Source organism: Sarcophilus harrisii, chromosome 2, assembly GCF_902635505.1.
Source record: "Sarcophilus harrisii chromosome 2, mSarHar1.11, whole genome shotgun sequence".
NCBI classification, from domain to species: domain Eukaryota; kingdom Metazoa; phylum Chordata; class Mammalia; order Dasyuromorphia; family Dasyuridae; genus Sarcophilus; species Sarcophilus harrisii.
Genome location: NC_045427.1, coordinates 530,831,193 through 530,852,624, shown reverse-complemented (window position 1 = coordinate 530,852,624; position 21,432 = coordinate 530,831,193). Strand labels below are relative to the sequence as shown.

Genomic DNA, 21,432 nt, shown 5'->3' with positions numbered 1-21,432 from the left:
CAAGTCAAATGTCAGAAAATCTTAGGGATTTAGGAGGAGGGGAGGTGTAGGGGATAGAGAATGGAAGGAAAAGAAAGAGAGAGAGACAGAGCAAAATAAGAGACAGAGACAGAGCAAGAGCGACAGAGACAGAGAGTAGCAGCAGGAGAGAGAGAAGGAAAGAGAAAGAGAGAGAGGGAAACAAAGACAGATTCACAAACAAAGAGAGCAAGATAGAGACAAAGACAATGAGAGAGAGACAGAGACAAAGACAATGAGAGAGAGAGAGAGAGAGAGAATTTAGAGCTCATATAATCTATTCATTTTCCATGTAAGGAAAATGAGTCTCAATAAGGCGAAGTGATTTGCTAAGTGAGGATTACAGTGGTCTCCTGACTCCCAGTTCTGTTTTTCCCTTTCACCATATTAGATATAGAAGGGACCTTAGGAAGCTATCCAAGTATTCACATTCTAAAATCTAGCATGTCTTCTACCACTACACATAGATCTAATTTCATGAACATCAGCTTTAAAGTGGGGGTGGGGTGGGAGATGGAGGAACCTGTTACGACAGTGCCTTTTTCCTTCAATGTCTTTTCCCTTCATCTATCAAAGGAGTCTTACCAACCTGATTGAAATGGTAATTCCAAGCTGACTTTTTGTCAATATGGTCAACTCAGTTCCTCAAAACTACTCCAGGTGGCATTCTTGCCTATATATTTACAGAGCTGCTTTTGGCTGCTAAATGCCTTCAGTGAATCAGAATTCAGCTGCAGCATCTTCTGGTCTTTTAGTTACTAAGGAACCTCCCTTTGGAAATCACCTCCAGTGTGATAAAGGAACATACAGGAAGTCATTACCCTCTAAAAACAGTTTCAAATCCCTGCTGAAAATTAATTGGTTTCACGTGCAATATCTTAGTGACAGGAAACATTTACAATGGCTCCAACTTAATTTTTAATGCACAAAAAATTACATAACTAAGATTGTCCTTTTGCTTTTCCTCTGCTATGATTCACTAGTGCAGAGTCTGCAGTGATGATGAACATTTCTTTGTTCTTTTTTTATCACAGGTTCCGTGGACATGGGCAGCAAACAGTCCACGTTGGGCAACGTCTCTATAGACCAATCCCCTATGATAGAAAGCATTCAGGCAGCATACAAAAAGGAAAAAACCAGTAAGGTCCAAGAGCTGGTTAAAGTATTTGAAGAGAGCATATCACATCTGGAAAAGGTAGGGTGAATGCTACGTGTTCTTAAATTTGGAAATTCAATGTTTGATTTGAAAGATGCTTACTAAATCTTTTGATTATCATACTGCTTTTTGTGAGTTGTGGGGAGAGAATTTGTAGAAAGGATTAGGGGCACCATTAAAGGTTCAGTCCTGTTCTACTGTCAGAAAGATGACCAGGATGATGCACTTTTAAATAAAATTTAGTTCTTCACAAGATACTGAACTGTTGATTATAACAGAGGCAGTCTCTCTATCTGTTGACTTTTTTTGTACTTGAGTTAATTTTAAGCTTCATGATTTCACAGTATGCTTTAAAGAGTGAAAGCATTGGTTGGATTGCTTAAGCTACTTTGAACTTCCACTTTAGTGGTCAGGAGAATTGTGTTTTTCTGGGAGTGCAGAATTATCAAATATCAGCTTTAGCTTTAGTGCAGAAGTACAAAACTCCCTAATATACCCAGAACCAGATTAAAATGTAATTGGAAAAATCTTTACCAAAATAAATAAAAATACAATACAACATAGGTAATATTAATTTAAAGTATTTTAAGTTAATATGTAGTCTGCAGGAATATATTTCTTCTTGAGTTTGACACCCCTGTTTTGGAGCATACTTTAGATCTCAAATGCATGGCAAACATGCACATAAATAGAAAGCTGGATGGGATTGATGCTACTTGTTTGGCACAATTTTGAAAAGTCATTATCCCTTGGGAAAATTTTAAAATGGGGATCAAGCTCATCTTGGTAGTCACATCCAAAGTTCATGGGCTATTCACTCACAAAATAGGTTATATCCAGGTTTTTTCCTTGCATTAATAGGTACATGTTTCACATATGAAGGGTGAGAAATGAAATTGATGAATTAATTTTCCCCACTTTATTTTAATATCCAGTAAATTATTTTCAAAAATCTTCTTGGGAATAATAGATGAATAATTTTTATAAGAAAGACAAAAATAATTTGGTCATTATGTAATTTGTTCTAGTGTCTTATTTGGATAGTACAACTCACTTTAATTGGATTAGTGGTGGGGGGAGAGAGGTTGATTCATTTGTATTTTCATTCAAGACCTCTGGTTTCATAGGTATAAAGAACTCTCAGGAAGGTATACCAATACCTGCTCTGCAACTTATTATCATGGAGAGTTGCTTGGAGATATTAAAAGATCTTAAGACACTTGCCTAGGGTCATAGAGTCAGTATGTGTCCCAGGTAGTGTTTGAGCCCAAATCTTATTGACTCCACAATAACTCTCTTCCCATTATGTCATGCTGCCTCTACCAATTTGCTTTTTTTTTTTTTTAAGTTACTCAATTGTAGAACAAGTTAGAGAGAAAGAGATTGAACAGACAGCAGAATGCAATTCAGGAATAATTTACAAGGAAGGCAGAATAAGACAGATCTAACCAAAAAAAGAAAGAAAAAATTAAGAAAAAATTAGAAAAAAAATTCTCATTTTCTCCTCTACATCTTTAGTCTTAGGATGATGCTAACTCACATTCATCCTCTGATTGACTATTCTCATTAAAATAGTGATCATAAACAGTGAGCATTTATTACGTACCTACCTGATATAAGGTATTGTATTAGATGTCATTGATAAAATGATGAATAAACTATGCAAATACATGGTAGGATCTGATGTGCTGATGGAAGGGATAAACAATAAAGGCTATAGTGATTGAGGATTATTTTTTACTACAATATTATTTTTATTTATTTATATAATATATATTATATTTTTATTTATTATTATTTAACTACACCATTATTTTTTTACTATACTAGGGACAGTCAAGAAAGATTTTATAGAGGACTTGTTCCTCAGCAGAAGGACAAGATTTAGATATGTGAAGCACAAGGAGACACAGTAGACAGAGGAAAAGCATCCTGGTGCCAATGTACATAGCATGCAGTCTACTCAGGTACCACAGTGAGGAGCCTGGCCTAAATCCTAAAATGTACTCATTTCAGGTCTTCAATTTACTCAAAAGTTCAATTTACTTTGAACTGTAACAATGAATATTCAACTTAATTAATCAAGTATTAAAAACTCATTTCATATATTGTGTGATGGGTAGGAATATAAAAATAAAAAGAAAAATAGCTCTTCCCCCAAGGAATTTACATTCTTCTGGGTGGTATAATAACATATACTCAAAAAATGTACCAGCAATGTGTATGAGGGCTTTGTATTGCTGCCATGTTCAAGGAGTCTTTACTCAACAAACATACACACACACACACACACACACACACACATACACACACACACACACACATCTTCCTTCTCTACATCATATGAAAGAACAAAAGTGTCTTCTTTAAAAAGTAAGGTGCTGGGAAATAACTGTTTGGACATGTATACATATATTGTATTTAATATATTGTATTTAACTTATACTTCAACATATTTAACATGTGTTGGTCAATCTACCATCTAGGGGAATGGGTGGGGGGAAGGAGAGGGAAAGTTGGAACAAAAGGTTTTGCATTTGTCAATGCTGAAAAAATACTCATGCATATATCTTGTAAATAAAAAGCTATAATATAAAAAAGTAAGGTGCTGGGGATGAAAAGAGGAATAATTCCTATTTTTTGCCCTTATGGAATATGCATATTCATTGAAGAGAAAGGATTGAAGACCTTATTCATGATAAAGAACTTCAGAGTGAAAACAGTGAGAAAAGGATTTCAAGAGACAGATAGTGATATCGTGATTGTGTCAGGAAGTTGAAGGGTGAAAGAATGACATGCAGAGGAAACAAAGCCAAACAGAAGGAATCCAAGAGCAAAACTTTCCATGGATAATACAAGAGAGCAAATTTGAACTCATAGATATTTAAAACAGAATGAGATCCATTACTGGAAGATGGCTTTGGAAAGGTATAACTTCTTCAAAGTAAACAGGATAGATAAAAGGCAGAACTCAGTAATTGGGTACATTAAGAAGCTGTATTTAGCAGCTGGAAAGAATTAATAGTGGTGAGCATTTGGGGAAAAGATCAGCTGAGGCAGATCCATATGAAGATTTGGGGAAACCAATCACAAACCTGTAATTGAACCAGTAGTATAATAGTGATGAGGCACTTTAATTTACCTGCTGAATTTTTCTCTCACCCAAAAGCATACCTAACATAATTTCTTGACTTGACTTGCTTTTTAAAAATGTGACAAAACAAAGGGAAAATTTATTCTAGAACTGATTATTACCATTAAGAAAGAACTGATTGCTGGAAAGAAGTGAGAACCTTGAAGGGGAAGTTATAGACCATCTTGAAATTTGTGAAAGAGAAGAAAAATGGGAATAAACTCACATGAATCTTAGATTCTGAGAAAACAGATTTCAAAGGGTTAAGGAAAGAAAGATCAAGTAAAATCAATCTATGATAGCCTAAAATTCTGTAGGAAGAGTCAGTCAGTCAATAAGCATCTATTAAATACCTTCAATGAACTAAAGCAGAGAAAGAAAGACAAGCATAGTATAAGGATATCAAAAAAAATCAGTTGGGGATGGGGGCAAATTGTATTTGGGGAAAGGAGAGAATCCAAGTTAGGGATAGATCTCCTGCTTAGTCAAAGAATGGGATGATGATAATATGATGAAAAAGGTAGAACTGCTCAATTCTTAATTTTGCTTCTATTTTCTCTGACACAGCAAATGCTATTTGGATTCAAAAGGACAGAAGCAAAATGATTAAGAGGGAGTTGATATGTCAGAGTAGTAAGGAAATTGCAGGTGAACACCTAGCTGCCTTTGAGTTCAAGTCATTCATCCCAAATGACTTTTACATTCTTGGGTATTTAACATGATTTCTGAGCCACTATCCGGTATTTCTAATGATGATGGAAAATCTGAGATGTATTGAGGATGAGAAAAGAGGCAGTTTCCAAAAAAAGGGGGGGAAAGACTTAGCTAAGGTCACAAATAAAGTATATTATCAGGGCATCCTTCCTATACCTTGCCTTCTCAATGGGTGGGGGAGCGAGGTAGGAAGAATTTATAGGGAGTGAGAGAATTTAGAGATCAAAATTTTAAAAATAAATGTTTAAAAATATAACTGGGAAATATTTAACAAAATGGAAATATAATTTATAGGTTTTTTTTAAAAAGGAAGTGCATTATCAGAAGCTCAAGCCTTCAAACTATAGAGCTAGTGAATCAGTTGAAGAAACTGGGAAAGTTTAATATGGAAAAGGGCTGCTTGGTACAGGACAGGGTGATGATAAAAGTGGCAGTTATTATTAATCACTTCTACTTCCCACCTCCCCAAACATGTGAAACCAGATAGCACAGATACCACACTCATTAACAAACTTTGTGAAGACAGTCCAATTAAAGAAAACGAACAGCAAGGGACATCATTCCAAACTTGTGAGTTGCCTTGACCATATGTGTTCCTTGCATTTGCCTTACTTACTACCATAGTATTTTTAAAGTTTCTGTCCCCTTTCTGCATGGATTCTGGGGGAGCAGGTATCCCCCACGTTTATGGATGAAATAATATGTTTTATTATTGTTCTTGCTTTTGCATTTTGTTCAGGTCTTTGTTAAAAGTTAATTGAGTCAGTGGGCTGATCTGTAAATGAGAAGTATGCAAGGGGGAGCTATAACATTAAGAATGTAGTCCTTGACAAGGTTTCCCTTAAAACATTGAATGGTATCAGCTATCACTCTGTAGATTCATCCTATTATTGTGGGTGGAAGTGGGAGGAGTGAAGGCCCCATTACATGTTATTTGAAGTAGAAACTAATATTAACTATTGGAGCAATTAAGAAAGGCCTCATAGAGGAGGTGATATCTCAACTGAGCATTGAAGAAAAGGAGGAAGGGAGGAAATGTTATCCAGGTGTGGGAATTAGTCTATATGAAAGCATAAACAAAGAAAATGATGGGATGCTGAGTTTGGTGAAAATTAAGTAGATCATTTGAATGGACCATAAAGAATTTGAAGGGAAATGACACAAATTACTTCAGAAATGAAAGTTGGAGACAGGTATCAACTATATCTCAATACAAGGTAATCAATGCAGCAACTTTTGTTTTAACTTCTCACTACTATTTAACAAAGATTTCTAGACAAAGAAAAAAAGACAGAAAATCTGCCAGATTCATTTGGAAGTATTCCCTGTGCTCACTTAAGAGAGAGAGATATGTCTAGGGGAAGGGGGAAGGGAAGGGACAGAGAAAAAATTGGAACAGAAAGTTTTACAAAGGGTGAATGTTGAAAACTATCTTTATATATATTTTGAAAATATATACAAGAGCCAGACAAACATATAGACAGAGGCAGAAAGAGGGAGAGGAGCGAGGGAGAGAAATTACCCAGCTTTAAGTCAAATTCACTACTAGATCATGAAGATGAATATAACAATTGCCCTTATAAGCCTAGAATTTCTTAAATTTCAAGACTGCCCATTCTAGGCTAGAGATCTCTGGAAATTTCTCAGGCAGACACACAGGATCCACCTGAACCTACAATCCATTTATTCTTCTGTTTCTCCTGCCTTCATTATCTATTATGATATTACTTACCACCTTTAGAGAATCAAGCTTTTAAACATTGAATCATCATGGTCTAGACTGCTGGTTGTTGCATGTGGTGAACCATTTAATCAATTACAATAGCATCTCAGCTAATGCAAGTGCTTTCCTGGAATTTGGGTTATACATTAGAGGACTACTGGGTCCTGCTTTAGACAGAATGCAAATTATGTTGTTTTTACAGTTATATTAATATATCACTTGGAATAAACATGGCTATTTTTGCTCCTAAGATTTAGTGACCTCATTTCCTACTCCACTCCCTATGAAACATTTTTATTTTGTTTTTAAATTCTCTATCTATATGCAGATGGCAGGACAGAAACCATTTGGTGCCATTTAACTGTATAGAACATACAGTTCTATATACTCTTGTCTTTAACTATACTCTTGCCCTCAGTAAAAGAAAAAAGTTATCAGAAATAACCATCTTAATAAGTTTGGTGGAAAATGGAGCAGATGAAGAAATCCACTGTTTGACTGACCTAATCTCTTTATTTAGAAACTGAAGTTGTTAAACTTGCTGGGCTCTTCAGAGATGATTAAAACACATCCTCTTTAATTTTGGAGCAGCACTGCAAACTAACTTTTTTGTCCAAGATGGAGAATCAGAAAACTTTGGTGTAAAGAACAGTTAATATGTTTGGATTATATGAAATTTAAAGTCATCAAATTAATCATTTGAATTTAGAAAGAGTCTTAGGGGCTACCTGGTCTAACCTTCCTGTTTTAAAGATGAGGAAAGAAACCCAGATTTTGTTAAGTGGCTTGCCCACAAAGTCATGCAATTATAGAGTTTAGTTCCTCTGACTCAAAACTTAGCACTTTTTTTTTCTGATTGTACCTTCATTAAAAAAAACAACTGCACCAAGATTTGTGAGACTCGAATTCACAGTAAAAAGAAATGGGATTAAAGGACTTCATTGCAATTCTCTATTCTCTTACTTCCCTCTTCGCCAAATACATTTATATAATCAGAAGACCAGTCTAGCCAAATTCAGAGCCTTGTCACTATACTGACCACAGGGGAATAATTTTTTAATTAAAGTTTTTCATTTTCAAAACATGTGCATGGATAATTTTTCAACATTAACCCTTGCAAAAGCTTGTGTTCCAATTTCCCTCCCTTCTTTTATCCCCTCCCTTAGATGGCAAGTAATCCAATATATGTTAAACATGATAGAAATATATGTTAAATACAATATATAGATACATATTTATACAGTTATCTTACTGTACAATTAAATCAAATAGGAAAAATGAGAAAGAAAATAAAATGCAAGCAAACAACAACAAAAAGAGTGCAAATGCTATGTTGTGAACTACACTTAGTTCCCACAATCTTCTCTTCGGATGTAGATGGCTCTCTTCATCACAAGATCATTGGAACTGCTCTGAATCATCTCATCGTTAAAGAGAGCAATGTCCATCAGAATTGATCATTATATAATCTTGCTGTTGTTGTGTATAATGATCTCTTGATTCTGCTCATTTCACTTAGCATCAGCTCATATAAGTCTCTCCAGGCTTCTCAGAAATCATCCTGTTGGTTTTTTCTTACAGAACAATAATATTCCATAACATTCATATACTATAACTTATTCAGCCATTCTCCAACTGATGGGCATCTATTCAATTTCCATTGTCTTGCCACTACAAAAAATGGCTCCCACAAACATTTTTGCACATGTGGGTCCCTTCCCTACAGGAGGGACCCCTCCCTCTTCCCTACAGGAAAATAATTTTTAAACCACATTTATTCATAATTCCAGAAGATTGATAATGAACTGAAAGTGAAGAATAAGGCATATATTTTCAAACACATCAAAATGGATATTTGTTATGCTAACTCTGCATATTGTTACAAGGCGTTTTTTCACCTTTTCTTTCTTTTTTCAATTGAAAAGAGTTGGGTGGGAAGCGAGCAATAATTTTGTCGAAAGGAAGGAAGGAAGGAAAGAAAGAAAGAAAAGAAAGAAGGGAGAGAAGGAGGAAGAGAGAAAGAAAGGAGGGAGGGAAGGAAGGAAGGAAAAGGAAAAGGAAGAAAGAAAGAAAAATTAAAGGGGAAAAGAGAGTTCTCTTTTTTTTAGAGAGAAGAAAAGAGAAGCATCTAAAGTGGAGGAGAGAAAAACATCCAGAAGGAAATATAGACAAACAGGACGTTTTTGAAAGTTCTGTGTTGAATTTATCACATGCTTAAAAGGAAAATCAAATGATAACATAATAGAGATTTACAATTTGATGCAATTTTTTGTTCTATTATGCATATAGAGATGTTCATTTTGATTTGGTTAGGTTCAGAATAAAAAAATTTTAAAGCAAAATCTTTGGATAATCATCTGTGAGATGTGTTACAGTGAAGAATCTTTTTCAACAAGATAATTTTCTATTCTGAAATTTTGTGATTCTTTGTTGCTTTTAGTGCTAACAATAATAACAAAATTCATCCCAGCTGAATTTTGCTTCTATTTCTCCCTGAGCTCCTCTTCTGAATCTGGGTTTGATAGCTTGTAAGTAGGGAGTTAGGATCACTAGTAAGATCTACCAAGAGCATTCCTCTTCTTTTACTAGGAATGGCTCAAGGAAAAGTGTAAAGCTGCCCAATTTTGTCTTTAATTTAGCCAATTTATTATAAGCATTTATTAAGTACTTACTGTGTGCCAGTCACTGTGCTAAGTACTGGAGATACAAGAAAGACAATTTCAGTCTACTAGGGAAACAAGAAAATGACCATATACAAGCAAGATATTTATACATAGCAAGGAAGTGGAAATTAATTGGATGCCCAAGAATTGAAAAATAAATGAATAAGTATATGAATGTAATGGAACATTATTGTTCTGTAAGAAATGATGGACAGGGTGATGTCTGAAAAGCCTGAGAAGACTTATGTGAACTGATGCTCAATAAAGTGATCACTATATATAGTAACAGGAAGATTGTATGATGATCAACTATGATAGACTTAACTTTTTTTCAAGAAGATAGTGATCCAAGACAATTTCAATACACTTGAGATAGAAAATGCCATCTGCATTCAAAGAGAGGACTATGGATATTGAATACGGATTAAAGAATATATTTTCACCTTTTAGTTGTTGTTTGTTTTTACTTTCTCATGGTTTTCCCCTTTTGTTCAGATTTTTCCTTCATAACATATCTAATATAGAAATATGTTTAAAATAATCGTACACATATAACCCATATCAGATTGCTTGGTGTCTTAGGAAGGTGGGTAATACAAGAGGGAGGGAGAAAAAACTTGAAACTCAAATCTTGGAAAAATGAATATTGAAACTATTTTTACATGTCATTGGAGAAATAAAATACTATTAAGTTAAAATATATTTATACCAGATAGATTGAAAATAATCAATGCAAGGAAGGCACTAGCATCAAGAAGGATGAGGAAAAGCTTCTAATAAAAGATAGGATTTTAGCTAGGATTTGGAGGAAGATATGAGGAAGGGATGAAGAGGAAGGGTATTCCAAGGAACAACCACTAAAAAATGCCCAGAGCCAAAAAATAGAATGTCTAATTCTTGTTTGAGGAATGGGAAGAAGACCAGTGTCATTGAATCAAAGAATATGTATTGGGGAGTAAGGTTTAAGAATACTGCAATACTTCTGTAAGCAGGAGCTAGGTTGTGAAGGCTTTTGAATGCCAAACAGAAAATTTCATGTTTGATTCTAGTGATGATAGGGAATCATTGGAGTTGGTTTAATGGAGAGTGAGTGACATGGTCAAACATGAATTTTAAGAAGATTAATCTGTCAGTTGAGTGAAGCATGGATTAAAATGGGGAGAAATGAGGCAGAAAGATTAATCAGTAGAAAAGGAAATAATCCAGAGAGGGGAAAGCTTACATGAGTGTAGTGGCGAGAAGGAAACACATGTGAGAGATTTTGAAGGTAAAAAAATATGGACCGTGGCAACAGATTGGCTATGGAAGATAAGAGTGAAGATTCAAAGATAACACCTAGGCTTTAAAGCTGAGAGTCTGGGAGGATGGTGGTATACTGGATAATAGTAGGAAAGTTTGGAAAGAAAGAAAGTTTAGGAGGAAAGGTAATAAATTCAGTTTTGGACATGTTGAGTTTAAAATGTCTGTGGGATATCTAATTTGAGATATCTAATAGATAATTGGAAATGTGAGTTGTGAGGTGAGGAGAGAAGTTAGGGCTGGAGAAGTAAATCTCATAAAGTCATTTGCACAAAGATGATAATTAAAATTAAGAAAACTGATGAGATCACCAAATGAAATAAAATTCAGTAATAAAGATCCAATAATGCAAACTGAGAATAAGTCATATAAGTAAGAAGAAAAACAACAAAGAGTGATATAACAGATATTTGAAGAGAAGTGAACATCAATGAGAAGAGAGTTATCACTAAGACAGGTCAAAAAAATGAGCATCATTGCATCTCTATTTTTTTTTTTCATTCTTTCTCCTCTAGCTTCTGGACTCCCAGTTCTCAAACTTAGTCCTTATACAATTGTTCTTAAGAATCAGTCTTATAAATTCATTATTACTAAAGAATAAAGTACTTGGAAAGAATAATGTGTAAATCTTTGTGGGGGGGGGTGGTATTTGTATTTTCATAGAGAACAAAATTAAATATTTGAAAACTCTATTGGTGAGATTCCAGGCAACAGTGATTAGTGTTAGGAGCTTTTAAAAAATTAAGATGAAAATTCTTCTAGCACACCCCAAACAAAACCAAATAAGGGCCACCTAGTCTACATACATAGGATCAAACCTTTCTCTCACATTTTTAGACTTATGCTAGACCAATAATCTTGTCTAGACTTAGGGAATTTCCATTATCTTAAGACCCACACAAGGGGAATTTTGATTTCTGCTGTGTTCCTTGGGAAGAGAAAGAGGAAGCAATCAGTAAATACTATTGTCATCTACCTTTCAGAAACAAATTTAGATGAGATTTAGAATAGATTTGTGTGAGGTGATAAATGAAGAGAAATTAATGATTGGTAACTTGCTTGCTTTCAAGATACTTGTACTGGAGAAAACTGCTGTGTGCATTCATGATTGATTGAACCCAGAATCCTTTTGATGTGGTAATTTAATTCTATAAGTTATGGGACTTAATTATGTAGCTAAGGAAAAAGACTAAATGAAGAGCTTCTGCTTTTAGTCTGGCTTAGGAGCCACTGACATTAAACAAATTTTCACTAGATTTTAAGTTCTATGAGGATGGAAACTAATGTTATTTAATCTTCTAAATTATCACTTACTATTGTGTTCTTCTTGAAGTAAATCCTTAATAAATATATGTTGAAGTGAATCAAATTAATAATGTGATATCAGAATATTTAAGGTAACTGCATGATGTCTTTTCAGCTGATTTCCCTTGGATCACAAAATCAAGATCATAGGATTTAGATCTAGAAGAGATCTTAAAGTTCATGTGAAGAAATAAAACCTTAAGATGTGAACTTAGGTTCTCTCACTCCAAATCCAATGCTTTTTTTCTAGGCAGTGAATAGTGGGAAAGAGCACTGGGTTCCAGTCTTAATTGTTTTATTTCTTCTGTAACCTTGAACCAAGTCCCCATTCTTGGTTTTTTAATCTGAAAAATGAGAAGTCTGGGTTGTGGCTTCCATCCAGGAGACAGATTTTTCTAGGATACTAGATTTCAAGCCACACTTGATACTTTTCTCAAAAACTTGCCAGGTCCTTGACCACCATAATCAACCTGTTTGTCAATTTATTGTCATCATTCAGTTTGTTAAATGTTTTTAAATAACCTTGGAATTTTAAGAAGGAAACTTATGTTTGGGTCTCTTTATGTTCTCCCTAGTACCAACTTTTAAGCATCACAGCAGCCTATGGAGATCTAGAAGCAGTGAGATACCTTCTCAAAGAAAAATTTGTTGAGTTACCCACAGAGCCAAATGATGATAATCCAGCTGTGGTGGCTGCTTATTTTGGACACATGGATGTTGTAAAAGAATTATTAGATTCCTTACTGGGTAAGTTGTTGGTCAGGAGCTATTTACAAGGCATACCTTAGCTTTTCATCCCAATGTATCAACAAATTTCTAGGACAACTATGAACATTCAACAGACGATGATGAAAAGAATATTGGACTTGGAATTAAGAGTGACTTGAGTTCAAATCCAGACTTTGATACTTTAGACTAGTTAATCTCCATTTCTTCATATGTAAAGTCATGATATAAATACTTGGGCTACTAATCTCACAAGGTGGTTATGAATATTTATTGATATTATTATTCACTAGCAAGTTACAAATATCATTAGGTAGTTTTTAAAACTTCAAAATTCTTCAAAATTAGAAAGTTTTGGGTATCCAACTGCCTTAGCAAAAAAAAAAATAAAAGTAAAAAAGAGCTTATTTATGAAAACTCCTTGCAAAATTAGTCACCTTTCTGACATTAACTCACAAAAATCGAGGACTACTGTAAATGATGTAGATATCAAAAGAGATTATAATTGTCAAATAATCTTCATAAAGTTTTGTTCATAGTAAACAATATGTAAAAATGATCTATTATTATTATTATTATTGAAACCCATTAGTCAGGACTAAGGTTAATATGAAATCACTTGCATATAGTACTTTGTATCTGTAAATTGCTGTGCAAAGTTATAAGTTGTTGTGACAATGATAGAAAGCCACATCTGGGACTATAGTCAAAATGGTGTTGGTGCTGCTGCTGCTACTGTTGTTTGTTCTTGTTCTTATTGGTGCTGTTGTTGTTTTTCTTCTTACCATAACTACTTTCTTTTTAAAATTAAATTTTTTAAGCTAAGAAATATTTATGTTTCTCTCCTTCCTACCTCTCTCCCTCCTGATTAAGAAAAAACAAACTCTTGTAACAAGCATACAAAACAAATTCTCACATTGGTCAAACCAAAAATATTTGTTTTATTCTGCATATTTAGCCCACGACCTTTTTCTCAGTCAAGAGATGGGTAATATTTTTCATTACTGGAACTCCAGAATTATATTTGGTAATTTCACAAATCAGAGTTCTTAAGTCTTTTAGAGTTGATCATTTTTTATGATGTTGTTGCCTAATAGTAAAAATTGTCACTAATTTATGTAGTGCTTTAACTTTTTAAATCACTACATATGCAATGTATATATTATTTTCATTTGATTTTCACCACAACTCTGGAAGGTCAGTACTACTATGGTCTCATTTTACAGATGAGTAAACAGAGGCTGAGAGATATTTAAATGATTTTCTCAAGATCACACAGCTAATAATTGCACCAAGTAGGATTTGAACTAAGATCTTCTTCTAGATCTAGTTCCTAAATACTAGCAGTGACTTTTTTGCTTATAGCCAAAATGGAACCAACAAAAAAGTTAGAGGGATCCAATTTCAATCACCCTTGCTTCTTTAAAGAGAGAGTTGTTTCAATTTCCCAAACAAGTTACAGTGACAAAGCATCAAATTGGTATACTTTGTGCCCATTTGTCTGTATTTGATGGAATAGGGGTTTTCCTGTCTGAATGTGCCATGAGCTGTTTAGTGGGGTCCATTCTAGATTTACTTTCAAATTTTTCCCTATCCTCAGACAATCTGGGTGGAAGACAGAGTAGTTTCCGTGAGATTTGGATCCACTCAAAGAACACTGAGTCAAGCCATAACTTACTGGGGACCCCCTAAGGAAATCCTAGAAATGCTTTTCATTTTGTCTTTCTATCCCCGTAACTCTTCATATGAATAGGTGCTTAATAAATGCTAGTTGAGTTACATTGGATTTATCATTGTTCCTAAACTTAAGGATTTTTTAGATCAGCTCCCATAGAACCCTTGGAAGAACCACAAGCTTAATTATTCATCTGGGACAATGATTAGTGTTCTGTGGTTTATGGTGATGATATAGTGAATCTGGATACACTAAAAATTCAAATCAAATATTTATGTCTACTATATACAACACTTTCTTCCTCCTTTTCTTTAGTCCTAACTCTCTCTCCATTGACTTTTAACTGTTCTTTTAACTCTCCTCTTCTTGCTTGTGCCTTAGATCTACTAATGACCATCACAATGCTGATTAACTCCAAGGGTGTCCCTCAAGGATATCCCTCTCTGGGCCAAAAGTAGGGAGGAATTCCTTTCTTTACTTCTGTGGTAGGCCACTGATGGACTGGAAGGGAAAGTAGACACAATTCAAAACGATTTTCTGAATCATTTCAGAAAGGAGTTTTTTTTTTAAATGATATAACTTTATAATTACCATTCCCTATTCCTGAGTAGAAGTTAATTGAAGAGTGGGAAGGAAGAAGATGTATCTAAACTGATGGGCCTTCTTTCTTTGAGATTTAGAGTATGCTGAATTTTGCCCTAGCCACATGACCAGTTTTCAGTTGACTTCTCTTCAATTCAAGCTGGACATGGCTAAACTTGAAACTGTGGGATTTAATTGGCAACTAGGTAACCCCAAGAAATATTGCTTACTCATTTTCATATATCATAAGGTATATATCACATGTCATATGATTCACTTTTAAAATCTTTCTAGTTTTCAGGTAAACTTCCTATTTTTTAAGAAAAGAGGGTTGGTTCCTGTAAGGTTTGGGAATTCTTTAGTAACCATGGATTTTCAGGATTTTTTCCTTGAGGCTTTGGAAATGAGATGATGTTATGATGAAGGTTGCTAAGGGTGCATGCAAAGAATGATGTAATTTCCATGGAGATTGAACAAAAAAAAAAAAGCTGTCGTGCTAATTCAAACTTGAGAATATTGCAGCACTGCAACCCACGCATTCTCTGTTTATTGAGTATGCTGGTTATTTCAAGGAATAGCTCCTAAAGATTTCTGAATGTCAGTTATAATTACAGAAAATTTAGAAAATATCATGGGACTTAAAACAACCATCTATTCCCCACACCCCTGCCAAATGTTATCAACTTGATGCAAGTATCTTCTAATTAAATACGGGTTTGTATTCATCAAAGCCAAAATGAAAGGATTATGATGATAACATTGGATGGGACTATTCAATATGTTTTTGTTTTTTTAATTGTCTTGCTAGGTCCATGCAGCTACCAACGACTGCTAAATTGGATGCTAGCCATCGCTTGCCAACAAGGACACCTAGATGTTGTTAAACTCCTAGTACTTACTTATAGTGCTGATCCGGAGAGCTATGCAGTAAGGAAGAATGAATTTCCAGTCATTATAAGGTTACCACTTTATGCAGCTATCAAGTCAGGTATGTAATTGCACTTACTGAAGTCTTTACCAAGCCTTAAAGATTTGGGGCTATTGTTTCTTTTAAATTCTTAACAACAAGTAAGATTATTAGTGGATATAGTACCATGTCCAGAGAGCAGGCACAATCTCCTGAGCATTTAGAGCCTCATCCAGATGGAGGCATCTGTATCTAGTTTTCCCTCTTTTCTTTAATAAGTATATTATTATATTAAAGTATATTCTCATTTTTGAACTCTGTCTATCTCTTACTCTCTTTTTCTTCCTTATTCTCTTCATCCTGCTCTCTGATGCCTTTGCACTTGGGGAAATTCAAAAACATGAATCAACTATTTCAAATGGGAACATTTTTATAAGGTACCCCATATGACAAAAATCCCAAAAAATTCTGTTATTAATAGGATCTTGATTTTTCAGGGGAAGTAACACACAGAGAGACATTAACAAGGCTTTTCTTAGTTCCTCTTTCACATGTTGAATACCACCCCCAATTGGTAATAACCAGTTCCTTATGGTTTCTTAAGAAAAAAAAAAAAAGATTCAGAGTGAAAAAAAAAAAAGACCGAACCCTCTTAGCTTTCTTTTTTTACCTCTTCTTTAGGAAACGAGGATATTGCTATATTTCTGATTCGTCATGGAGCCTTCTTCTGTTCATACATTCTGATGGATAGTCCTGATCTAAGTAAACATCTCCTTAGGAAATATTTCATAGAGACAAGCATATCAGGAAATGGTTCTCCAACTAAAGCAGTAAGTAGCCACTACCTACAAACTACAGATCTGAAATGTGGCCTAACCCATTGTGACTATGCAGGATGTTCTAAAAGTCTTTGTGTAATTTGAGCTACTAATAATAATAACTATCATTTAAGCAGCACTTACTATATGCCAGGCATATGTAAGCATTTTACAAATATCTCAATTGATCTTCACAACAACTCTGGGAGGTAGGTGCAATTATTATCCCTATTTTATAGATGAGGAAACTGAAACAAACAGTTTTGGTGACTTGCCCAAAGTCATATAGCTAATCAATATATCATGCTGGATTTGAACTCAATTAGTTCTGACTACAGGCCCAGTGTGTCATTTGGCTGCCCCATCAGTTAGATTTATTATCTCTAAACTAAAAAATGATTAAAACTGCATTAAGACTTTTGAGATACCCTGTATTTCATATACTGCATTTATGACTTTTCTCCTAAAACTGGTTAATTCTGTCATGATTGTCTTGTTGGGAAACAGAAAATTTCTATCATTACATTAGCTATAAATGATCCTTCATGTAATTTAGTTAAAAAAAATTAGGTACAGGTGGATGGATTTGTGGTTTCATTTGGATTAGAAACTACTCAGTGAAGAGAATCCACCCCCCTTCCAATGTGGGTCAGCACCTTTTTTTCAGATTCTAATCTTAGAGTTACCAAAGAACATCCAAAAGCTCAATTTCACCTAACCAGATCTTGAACCCAGAGATTTCTGGTTCCAAGGTCAAACTGCCTCTCATTCTACAAAAGATATTTGAGAAATAATCCCATTATACCGTCCACAAAGATTTCCTAATGTACTTGGCTTTTTTTGGATTGAGTCGGTTACGTTGCATCTTTGTATCTGACCCAGATTTTTGCATATGTAGATAACATATGCAATGTTTCCTTGGTTAAAAAAAAATCCAGACTCTATGCTTAGAAATTTTGCTAAGACCTTTCTTGGGATAGGAGTAAAAGAGAAAATAAAACCAGGAAAAAATGTGACTCATAAAATCTTGTTGAGGTTCTTGAAGCACATAGCTTTTTAAAAAAAAATTCATATGAATTCCAATAGCAAGTACCTTGAAGAAGATGTGTTTGTATTGCTATAAAACTTCATTAGCAGTGGTTTTTATTAACAGCTATGAAATACTGAGATTTAGTAATCAGATAAAGTAATGTCCTGTGAACCACAGGTAAGTGCCAGCTAAAATCTGAATTGCCTTAACTATCCGCTCTCTATCTTTGACTTCTGTCTTTGCTATATCAGCACCTTTGTATGGATGGGTTCAGAAAATACTTGGTCATGCATCCTTAACTGTACTACAACAGATAAATATTTGTGCCATTTGATATTAATGCTTAATGTGAGTGCTAGTGTTCAATATCTCATAGTTTTATTGTTCTCATCTGTCTTCATGATTTTCTATATTTTTGGAGATCACCCAGCAACAAGATATCAATTGATTTGTTACATTTCAAATGACTTCAGCTTATATCTCCCTTTACTCATATTCTCAGATTTAAATTTTTTTATATAAACTATACAAATTAGAAACAAACTTTCCTGGCATAAGTAGGTATCTCCATAAGCATTTATGAAGCACTTATAGTGTGTCAGGCAAATAAATCAATATTAGAGGCAGCGTTCCACAGTAGATAGATAGAAAACCAGCCTTAGAAGATTTGGATTCACATTCTTCCTTTGATACATTGTAGAACTGTAATAGGGTTTTTTTTTTTCATTCCTTTTTAAACTTAAATACAAGAAGGAAAAAAAATATTTCCATGTATACCACAGAGCATAAGAGGATTCAATATAAAACAATACATTTCCATTTCACAAAAACTTATGTAATAAATCCTATACATTGTTTTCAAAATAATCCACTTTTCTGTGCTTCCTTAAGGTTTTCTTTTGTTTTATGAAATTTTTTTCCTCACTCCCTCCCTACTCTACTCCAGAGAAGATTGCAATTAAGTGCAAATGAATGTGTGCATATGTGTGTATGTATGTGTGCATATATATATCCATATATACATGAATATTTATTAAACATATATATATATTTATACATTCATATGTGTAATACCTACTATATATATTTGTCAATTCTTTTTCTGGAGTTAGATAGCATCCTCCTTAAGAGGTCCAGGTTTTTCCATATCTTTCTCAGTCAACCAACTCATAATTTCTTATATCACAGAAGTATCCCACCACAATTATATCCATTGTAAGATTTTGAAAGTTTTTCTCCCAATTTTCTGCTTTCTTCCTAATCTTGGCTATGTTGGTTTTATTTACATAAGAAATTTTTAATTTAAAATCATCAAAACTTCCCATTTTACAATCCAACAATGCTCTTGTCTTATAATATTGTTTAAGATCCGATACTTCTAAATCTCTTTCCTTTTTTCCACTTTCTACATCTTTTCCCTTAGTTTCTTTGAAATTCTTAACCTTTTGTTCTTCAAAATAAATTTTGTTGTAATTTTTCTGTCATTAAAATAATTTTAATATTTTAATTGTAATTGTAAGTGATAATTTAATTAATTTAGTAATTTAATAATTTATCCAAATGTTGACTTGATTAGATTGATCAAATAAATAGATTAGTTAGATAAAATTGTTCTTAAAATTGTGGGCTTCATGTTAAAGGACTTTTATATAAAACTACTCTGAAGTGATAGCCTTTATTGTCTCATCTGTCAATCCTATCCTGTGTTTTTTCATTTTCTTGTATTGCTATTTAATGTTTTTATCATTTAAATCTTGTCACCCAACCTAGACAATATTCCTCAATGCAGGAAGGTTAATATGTCCTCCATAGTGCTCATTGCACAGAATGTGTTCTGTAAATATTTTCTGTTTTGTTTAATAATGAAATATGATATTATGATTGATCTACATATACAGGATTATACTGTAGACTAAACATATTTGTCTCAATTCTCAGGCTTCTAAAATTAATAATGGTAGCTTGGCAGTGTGGATAGAACTGAGCTCTGAGTCAAAAACATACTGGTCATGTGTCCCTGGGCAAATTATTTCACCTTTCAATGTTCTAAAGCAATGGAGGCATATTGACTTAGAAAACTACAAATTGGAATTGTCTGTATTTTATTGCATTTTTTATTTATTTTGTTAAACATTTTCCAATTACATTTTAATCTGGTTTGGGTGTTAGCAGCTGTGATTTTGACCTCTATTCTAGATATGTAAGCTTCAGAAAAGGTGTTCACCTTATTGGAAGAGGGAATTTCTTCACTGGGAGTTATCTATGCCAATAGAATAATTAAGTCCAACCTGAAACAAAACATTTGAAATAGAATAAGACCAATAAACAGTGCAAACTTTATATCAAAAATTCAAAAGGCAAAATAATTTCTTTCTGAGGCAGCTGGACTTCTTCCATTGCTTTTCTTTATACATGAAATAATCCCAACCCCCTAGAAGGAAATTTTTAAAAGATAATTCCTTCTTTTAAAAGAAGAAAAAATAAAGTAATATTTGGTTGAATATTTTTCTGTCGTATCATTACTTTAATGTTTAATGAAGTAGATTATTTTCATTGTGAGCATCCTGAGGAAAGTTGATTTTGTTTCTGTGAGAAGTGACTTTCATGGTTTGGCATTGTCACACCCTAGCAAGAGCTGGAAAACATTTTGAAAGTTGTAGTAAATGCCAGGAAAGAGCTAATTAGGTCCTGGAATTCTGGTGCTGCTTCCCCTGCTTAGTGGTTTCCAATGTTGAATTGGGGCTTTTTTGGTTTGGTTTTTCATCATTGCAAAACTAACTGAAACTTCAATTTGTTTTGATCTTAACTTAGGAAATTATTTGTTTTCTTAAAAAAATAAATATCTAATAATCCAAAATCTGGCAGCTCAAAGAAAGCAACCGTTCCTTTTGCCTTCTGTATCAAATGTATGCTAGCAAACTGGCATATTTATAGTTTTTAAATTCATAGTGACCTACCAGATGAATCATTGTGTACTTTGGGGCAAAACTATTCACATGCCTATCCAAATCTCCTCCATGTAGAAACCAGTTTTGTCAAGTCTACTGTAGTTAATGTTCTAGTGACTTTTAGAGCAGAGGTATTTAACCATTTTCATGTTATGAACCTTTTCAAAAACCTGATGAAATCTTGAGGCCCCTTTTCAGTATAATGCCTTTATATGCATGAAATAAAATACATGGTATTCCAAAGGAAACAAATTGTATTGAAATATAGTTGTCAAAATATTAAAAGTTACACATTCACAAACCCTTTGTGAAATTTATTCCTAGACCCACAGGGAGTCCATAGACCCCAGGATAAGAACCCATGCTGTAGAGTCATAATTCTGTAGGCCCCCAAGGTTCTTGGGGTCTACCTAGAATAGCTGTCTTTCCATTACTGGGGTAAAGAGACTGGTAAAAAGGGGTTTCACAGAATCTCAGAATTTGAGTGTTGGAAGAGAATCTCAGAAGTTTTTGGTTCAGTTAATACACAAAACAGTCATACTATAAGATATTCAACAAGTGTTCTTTTAGCCTCTGGTTTCTGGTCTTAAGACAGTCACATCTTGAAGATGCAGAAAAATGAAGTACATAGAAGTTAGCTAATTGTTCCATTTCCTTTCTTATTATAATGATTCCAATTTAGGCATTTTTCTTATATTAAAATAGTCTCTTATTGGGTCTTTCTCCCTCCATTTT

The 21,432-nt window shown here is 33.9% G+C and overlaps 1 protein-coding gene across 2 annotated transcripts in view; it reads left to right on the top strand.

Annotated features, from left to right (window-relative positions):
* Nucleotides 1–21,432, top strand: part of LRRK1 (leucine rich repeat kinase 1) — a 150,210-nt gene that overhangs the window by 47,618 nt on the left and 81,160 nt on the right. For both annotated transcript variants that reach the window (XM_031955484.1, XM_031955485.1), the window contains exons 3-6: nt 1,053–1,213; nt 12,587–12,758; nt 15,803–15,982; nt 16,583–16,731. In XM_031955484.1, the coding sequence (XP_031811344.1) occupies nt 1,053–1,213; nt 12,587–12,758; nt 15,803–15,982; nt 16,583–16,731 (662 nt within the window). The remainder of the gene's footprint in view (nt 1–1,052; nt 1,214–12,586; nt 12,759–15,802; nt 15,983–16,582; nt 16,732–21,432) is intronic.